General features: G+C 37.1%; 1 protein-coding gene across 5 annotated transcripts in view; it reads right to left on the reverse strand.

The window, feature by feature from the left end:
• The window catches only part of LOC109038829 (zinc finger RNA-binding protein), a 33,817-nt gene extending 26,462 nt beyond the window's left edge, over positions 1-7,355 (reverse strand). For 4 of the 5 annotated variants that reach the window (XM_019054038.2, XM_019054036.2, XM_019054035.2 and 1 more), the window contains exons 1-4: positions 7,045-7,355; positions 4,660-4,802; positions 4,056-4,217; positions 2,678-2,895 (exon numbers count right to left, since the gene is read on the reverse strand). In XM_019054038.2, the coding sequence (XP_018909583.2) occupies positions 2,678-2,895; positions 4,056-4,217; positions 4,660-4,802; positions 7,045-7,091 (570 nt within the window). In that variant the 5' untranslated portion in view covers positions 7,092-7,355. The remainder of the gene's footprint in view (positions 1-2,677; positions 2,896-4,055; positions 4,218-4,659; positions 4,803-7,044) is intronic. The other variant, XM_019054037.2, reaches the window with a different exon arrangement.
• Positions 7,356-8,639: the final 1,284 nt, after the last annotated feature.

Genomic DNA, 8,639 nt, shown 5'->3' on the forward strand with positions numbered 1-8,639 from the left:
ATATAGTTTTTCCACTGGTGTCATTTGGCATGGAATGCCCAAGAAAATTTAAATAAAACTGAAATTAGCTATGCACACAGACACCTTGTTCATAAATTGTAACCTTATACCAAAATACAGAAAAAACATGGAATACAATAGGAAGGTTACAAGAGGAGATCTATTCACAAATTTTTGATGTGAGCCCTTGGTAAACAGTTGTAACGTGAGAAACAAATTATCTACATCTGAATGAGCATCAAAGCAAGCTGGGATTAACTGTTTGTCATCATTTTTCACAATACGTGAGTTCTTTTCGTATCAACTTGAATTAAAAGGAGTCTCCTTTTGCCTTGCTAAATAGTCAAAGAAAAGGGACACAAGCGATCTTTTTTGAAAAAATTACTGAGAAAACTGTCATTCATCAGTTGAGAACGTGAGGAACAAATTCTCTTCATCTGAATAAGCATCAAAGCGAGCTGGGATTAGTTGAATGTCATCATTCTGAATAACAGTTTTCATTGGAATTTCTTTTGGATCTCTTTCTTTAGGGACGGAAACAAAAAGAAAAAAAATTCATAGATGGAAGATGAGGATGAAAGAGAAAAGTATTGTTCAGTTTTCAATGAGAGCTGTTTCATATCAGTTGAGAACGTGAGGAACAAATTCTCTTCATCTGAATGAGCATCAAAGCGAGCTGGGATTAGTTGAGTGTCATCATTTTAAAAACAGTTCTCATTAGAATCTTATTACTTAGAACTTTCCCTTCCAGCACAAAACGGAAGAGGGAAAATTTGTGACAAAGACAAGAAGATAACAGAAGGAAAAATATTTGATGAGTACTGTTGCGTGTCAGTTTAGAATGTGAGGAACAATTTCTATTCATCTGAATGAGCATCAAAGCGAGCTGGGATTACTTGGGTGTCATCATATCAAGCAACAGTTATTAAATTTACTCTTCGGGAGCCTCATTCCACTTTTGTGAAGATCCAAGGCAGGTGCAAATGGGAAGATACTGAACAGAAAGTATTTGAAAAAAGTAATTTGAAAACTGTTATTTTCATCAGTTAAGAGCGTGAGGAACAAATTCTCTTCATCTGAATAAGCATCAAAGCGAGCTGGGATTAGTTGAATGTCATCATTCTGAATAACAGTTTTCATTGGAATTTCTTTTGGATCTCTTTCTTTAGGGACGGAAACAAAAAGAAAAAAAATTCATAGATGGAAGATAAGGATGAAAGAGAAAAGTATTGTTCAGTTTTCAATGAGAGCTGTTTCATATCAGTTGAGAACGTGAGGAACAAATTCTCTTCATCTGAATGAGCATCAAAGCGAGCTGGGATTAGTTGAGTGTCATCATTTTAAAAACAGTTCTCATTGTATAATCTTAATATTTTAGACCTTTCTCTTGGATACAAAATTGAGGAGGGACGATTTGTGACAGACAATTGAAGATAACGTAGGGAAAAGTATTTGATGAGTACTGTTGCATGTCAGTTTAGAATGTGAGGAACAAGTTCTCTTCATCTGAATGAGCATCAAAGCGAGCTGGGATTAGTTGGGTGTCATCATATCAAGCAACAGTTATTAAATTTACTCTTCGGGAGCCTCATTCCACTTTTGTGAAGATCAAAGGCAAGTGCAAATGGGAAGATACTGAACAGAAAGTATTTGAAAAAAGTAATTTGAAAACTGTTATTTTCATCAGTTAAGAGCGTGAGGAACAAATTCTCTTCATCTGAATACGCATCAAAGCGAGCTGGGATTAGTTGAGTGTCATCATTTAAAGAACAGTTCTCAATTGAATCTAACTACTTGGAATTCTTCTCTTGGGTACAAAACCGGAGAGGCAAATTTGACACAGACAGGAAGATAACAGAAGGAAAAGTTTTTGATGAGTGCTGTTACATATCAGTTTAGAATGTGAGGAACAAGTTCTCTTCATCTGAATGAGCATCAAAGCGAGCTGGGATTAGTTGAGTGTCATCATTTTAAAAACAGTTCTCATTAGAATCTTATTACTTAGAACTTTTCCTTCCAGCACAAAACGGAAGAGGGAAAATTTGTGACAAAGACAGGAAGATAACAGAAGGAAAAGTATTTGATGAGTACTGTTGCATATCAGTTTAGAATGTGAGGAACAAGTTCTCTTCATCTGAATGAGCATCAAAGCGAGCTGGGATTAGTTGAGTGTCATCATATCAAGCAACAGTTATTAGATTGACTCTCCGGGTGCCTCCTTCCACTTCCTGAAGATGGGAGGCTAGTGCAAATGGAAAGATACTGAATAGAAAGTATTTGAAAATAGTTATTTGAAAACTGTTGTTATTATCAGTTATGATCGTGAGGAACAAATTCTCTTCATCTGACTAAGCATCAAAGCGAGCTGGGATTAGTCGTTTGTCATCATTTTAAACAACAGTTTCCTTTAGAGATGATTGGTCAGTATTGACTGGCTTCAAAGCCATTTTTACGACTAATCAAAGTATTTTAATGTATCATTTTAGGATTCATTTTTTCCATCAAGAATTGAATAAGAATCCAAAGAGAAATTTCGAAATGATGATAAAAATTAGAGAGTTGTGCGCACTTGCTCAAATTAAATTAGATCAATCAGTAATTTCCAAGATGACATCTCAAAATGGTGGAAAGAAGAAAAACCATGAACATCATTAATTAGAGCTACAATTAATTTTACCTTATTTAATTGAGACGTTGGCTGAATGCTTGCAGGCGTGGAATAACTAGCAGTGTAGCTGCTAACTGCTTGAGCTGGTGTCTGCTGTTGTTGCTGAGGCGGCGCATACTGACTGTACTGAACAGCTGAAACTGCAGGCTTGGGCGGTACCACTTGCCTCTGAGGAGTTGTTTGAGTAGAATACGTAGCACTGTACTGCGGCTTCACTATCGCAGCTCCTGACAGGAAATGCAGTACATTAGCCATGCTCCAAAGTACCCAAGTCAATCGGGTCATTCTCAATATAACTCAAGGGGCAGCAATAAGGATTTAGGAAAAACAATTAAAACTGATTTAAAGAGCCCATTCTGAATCTTGGTGCTCAGGAAAATCCAAGTATGAGTAAATTGCAAAAGAAAATCTGATCATGATTATTTCAGAATTTGTCTTGAAATTTGAGCGGAGATAGATAAAAAACCGAATTGGTGCTTGAGTCTTCATGAGAATAAACAGCAGAATTTCAAAAAAATTTCCACAATTTTGAAAGTCAATTTTGTGGTATTTTATACCAGAATGGGCATCATCAATACTTAGAATTGTGAAGATAACTAATGCTATTTCTTTGGGAGAGTGCATAGAACCTGATATGCAAAACATTTTCATAAGGAAAAATTGATTACGGTATTTAATTTCTAACCCTGTTTAGCAGTCAATTAGACTATATTTAGCAATTCAAAACTACAATTTCTGGCTCAGTTTAGAAACAACGTACACAGTATTCGTTTTCCTATGGGCATGAATGTTTTTACTGATAAGCTGGAAAACGTAGTTTCTGATTGCAAAATGAAGTCCAAATAATGTAAACTGCTGAGATTTCATCAAATGATACTTGGATGAAATATTTAGGTACTGCGGTGATTTGAGATATGCGAAAAAAATATGATTTTCCTTCAATTTTGCGTCACACCATACACCTACTTAGGAGTTTGAATAATTAAGCCTTGATTTTTGCATGTGAACAGGCAAAAAATTATGCGAGTTCCATCTTAAAACACAAGAAATACGCAATTTTTGCAGCATGGCCGGTTGGTAAAATTGAAAAAAATTAACCGTTTTTCGTCTTGGTATAGCGAGAGGTACGCGATTTTTCCAGCGATTGTTAAAGGAAAATGAGAAATTCCTCGAAAATTGTCGGATTATTGCGGCAAATACTCATTCTACCTCGCGGTTTTGTAAACCATTAATAATTACACGTTGTTCATCTCCATTTCGCATCACTATCGCAAATTTTGCAGTGGATCATAGAAATCAAAAGAGATTTGACTGAAGTGAAAATTCAGTATCGCCAAAAATACACTATTTACAAAACTGTGCAAGCATAAGCTAAGGAGTTTATTACCTGCAGTTTGATAGTCCGATGTTGAATATGCGGGTGTTACAGGAGTTGCTGGAGTTGCCTGTTGTTGATAATACGCCTTTGCATCGTAGGCAGTCGGAGACGAGTGTGCTGTTCTTGCGTAACCGTAGTCATACGTTGTAGCGGTGGTTGCACCAGCTGGAACTGAATTCCCACTCACTTTAACAGTATAAGACAATAGGAGTCTTCCTATTCATCCTAACTCGCTTTCTCATGATTTCATCAAATTTAAAGATAAATTTAAGGGTTACTTCCATTAATATTTCCTTGTTAAAAAAATAGAATTCATCTAGAGTTTCTTCAGGGCTCGGTGCTTTTTTTTTCTTTTTCTTTGATTATTTTCTTCATGCTCACGAGACACTCAGGTAACTAACTGAGATCAAACTATTACGAAGAATTTATAAGAAATAATTGCAGAATAATACCTACATAGATTTTTACTTAAACCATCAACAAATATCCTAAAAGTGCAAAGTGCAAATTTACTTGCAGAGTTCACGGTATCACTTGGAAAATATTTTCTTAAATTCCTTTGAAGGGTTACTAAATGTAAATAAATAGAGGTCAAACTGTAAAGAAACAATACCTGCGTAAGCAGTGGGGGTGGCTTGTGTCTGGTAGGTTTCATACCCAGTTGCGGTTCTCTGAGTTGGATATGCGGCAGCAGTTGCACCAGGAGTTACTGAGTATCCAGTTTGCTGAGTGGGATAAGTTGTCCCAGGGGTTGCACTACAAAAAAAACGATAAGCATCAGTAAAATCATGAAATAAAAAAAAAACAACAAAAAACAATTTTGTTTTGGAGTTTTCTTTGATGAAACTTGCTGAAAAATTCCTCCAAATCATTGGAATCCTTATCAAATTCGCTTATGTTCATTAAATATAGTGTGACGGAGGATAAGCTGATCTCAGTTAACCATTTATAAAGTAAGTTAAAGAATCAAAATGGCGGATTATCTGCCACACTCTGAAGAAGCATAAACTTCTTTGGCATGGACTCTTGTAAAAATGCGATACTGAACATGTAGTGTTAAACTTTAAAATGAAGAAACTCATTGTAAGAATCATCAGAGAAGATCTCTCTGGCAGCCTACCCTCTAATTTTTAAAGCTTTTCTAAAGTTTACTGGAGCTGCCGGCCAATTATTGAAATTTGGTGTTTGTCAGGCAGACAAAGATGACATAGGTTAAACGGCAGAGCATGACTGGATGGCTGTGTCTAAACGCTGCTTTGTTGTACCTTTGTCAGATGGAATAGACAACATACTGTCGGAAACTCAAGAGGTGTGGATAGCTTGTCATGAATTCCACCTGACAAAGCAACAATAAGACGTAGCCAACCTATGACGATCCTCCATTTAACCTAAGTCATCTATGTCCATCCGACAAACACAAAATTTCAATAATAATCTGTCGGCTTGGGAGAGGAAAGATAAGACCAAAGTCATTTCAACCTGAACGCATCCATCATTAGTCGGTCCATTGGTTAGCACATGAATTTATGTTGAATGGTGCCATTTTCTGATGTGACTTTTGCCCTATCTTTTTTTCTCCCAGTTTGATCAAGATCACCTCTCTAAGATTGTCATGAGCTGTCTATTCCGACCATCATTATCGCCTAACCTGTACAGCCGTTCGTAATAAATAGCCTTCACCTAACAAATATCTAAGTTGTCAGAAAGCTACGTTTCTCCCCACTCATTTTTATATGCCAGTGATCTCTGTTGTAAGGCGTCCTGTCCACAGTCAACTGAGTACTGTATGTAGATTGTTGCTTTGTAATATATTTACTAATTTAAATAAAAAAAAAAAAAAAAAAAAAAAAAGTTGTCAGCAATCTGAATTTAGCCACAGCCGTCTTTTTTAAGTATTCTCAATACCTCTGAGATGCTGCAAAAAATTAAAATGCCATTAAGTTCCGAACTTTGTGACATCCATTCCTCAAAATCTGACTCCAGCCTGGGAGTGGTGGATGTAGGGCAATTTGGAACACATCAATGATCGTAATTGTCAGTTGTCAAGTTCAGATTTATGATTTCATTATTTAGACTTAATTTGATTCTTTCTTTGCATTTAATTCAACTATAAAACCAGGATTAATTTCACCCTAACTCGAGTCTATAGGTTTTAAGTGCTCTTAATGCAACTGCTGGTCTACCATTCAGCCAATAAGTAGAAAGTGACCATCAAAATATAATCATTAAAAAAAGACACTCACAGATGATCAAATATGCAATCTCAGCAATATGTAGATCTCTGGAATTTGACTGCATGTTTCAAGTCAAAAGCCCTCAACCTCAACAAGGACTACTTTATCATGCTACCGTATGTCAATCATGAAGATAAAACCGAACAGAAACAAATTCGTCTTCAGGTAAGTCTCTGGTACCCTAAAGTAAGAAATGACAAGGAGAGCTCCATTGACTTTGCTTCCAGAGACACACAGGCATCTGATCTTAGAAATATAGTGAGTCTGTTATGAAGGCCTAAAGTGAGAAGGCTAACGATTGCTCAGCCGATGCAGGAAGAACACAACGTCTGAGCTTCCGATATATTCTGCTGGGGAGAATATGGAGACTCTTACTGTGAGAAAGAGGCCTAGATGACATGAAAACCCGATCACATCAAAGAATACCAGAACCGAACTCAGTTTTCCAATACAAACTGAGGGTTGATTTCATGGGGCCGACTCGGGATTGGGTGCTTGCACCGGACTTACCCATGAATGGAGCCTGGCAGAACCCCCAAGAATGCGTCGTAGAGTTACGGAATATTAAAGAAAACTGTGAGTTGCTGACGGAGAATACGCGATCAAGTATGGTTTAAGGATTGAATGCCCAAGGATAGGAAAAAATGGATGGTGCGAGAGGAGGGGGTCATCATGCTATGCCGCCGGTGGAGAATGCAGGCGTCGAATTGCGGTGAGATAGAGAAAAATATCCTAAAGAAGGTCAAAATGTGTTAAAAACTTACGAATACTGCGTGCCGTGTGTGAAACCAAAGTAGTTATTGGTCGTCATCTCTTTTGGAAATCCCAAACAAAATGGCGAGATTGCCTAGACGTCTTCGATTGAAACTCAAGGTTGCTTGCTTATCGATGGCGAAAACTAGCGTAACAGTATGAAAGTCATAGGCTGGGAGGGGAGAAAATTAGAACTTAACTTTTAGAATCACTTATTAGAAGTTATTTCACATGTCAAACTGTAGAAAAGAACTCCGAAAGGTTTCCCGAAGAATTTTGCCGACGATGACGACGAAGCCGGTTCAGTGGTTCACTCAGAAGCTCCGTTTGCGGTTTTTCAACACGGAACGGTTCGAAATAGGAATTGAAACCGAATTGCGGAACGAAACTTTGAAACTAGGGATTTTGAAACATTGCAAAAATATTAATGGTTGCCAAATTGGCAGGAATATTTTGTATCACCCTTTGCTTACACAGGAACACAGGAGAGTAAATTCCGGGATTTCTCCATGAATTAATGGCTTACCATGGCTAACTTTGAAAATTTTAAGATTCCTTGTCTTACGACGACAATATCGGCATAAGAAATGAACACTGATCCCTAACATCTGGCAGCGCAGTTAAGCAATTCGGTTTATTATGAAAAATGGGGCAACATTTTAATTCTTAATTGGCAATGATGAAATATTTAATGATTATTGCCTCTCTGCCAAGAAACAGCCGGCCGCTACTCTAGATTGAGCAAGAAAAATTTATCTCTCAATACCATGTATAGACGAACACGGTCACTTGCATAAATATATTACCATCGACAAATTTTCATTCCGACAAAATTTAATTTCATCTCACTGTAGGTAATACTCCCAGCTGTTATGTTACAAGTCTGCATTTGCAAATTGATCACAGAATAGTGAATAGTGATCTGTCTGGTCTTACGTTTCACTTTGAGTACATCACTGGCTGGTATTGCTGGTAAGGTATCTTTTGAAGTCAGGCTTGGTGACTTCATGAAGATAATAACAGTGGATCATTTATAGGTACGGCCCCTTGGATGAGATTTTGACACTCCCCCTATCCACAAGTTTACCCTTGAGGCAAGAGATGTCCTTGCAGGTTCATTGCCAGAAATAATGAAGGTAGCTACTCCAGATGAGAGCATACCATTTAAAAATGATTTTCCATTGAAATTTGAAAGGGATATAATGAGCTAGTTTCCTGACTCAGCTTCTGCTTTGAAGGCAGTTGACCTATAGGTACATTTGGTAGATGCATCATTTTCACCAGGACTGTCTAGGTCTAGGTACATCCTACTTTGGTAGATACACACCTCTTTCTCAACTGTTAAAATTGAAAAATACTGATGAAAATTCAGAAACATAAATTTTGCAGGCGGGGTTTCAGAATATAAGTATGCATCTAATTCTTTTTAGAGAGAAACAAACCAAAATTGCTGTTCCACAGAACATCCTTTGCAAGCCCAAAAAATATCCGAAGGTGTGGGGGAAAAAATGTGACATTAATTGATGGGCTTGGAGGACAAGGCGCATAAGTGCAATTTTAAAAAAAATTGAGATAGGTTTCAATGATTTTAAGTAAAACTAGTCTT

This window comes from Bemisia tabaci, chromosome 1, assembly GCF_918797505.1.
Source record: "Bemisia tabaci chromosome 1, PGI_BMITA_v3".
NCBI lineage: Eukaryota > Metazoa > Arthropoda > Insecta > Hemiptera > Aleyrodidae > Bemisia > Bemisia tabaci.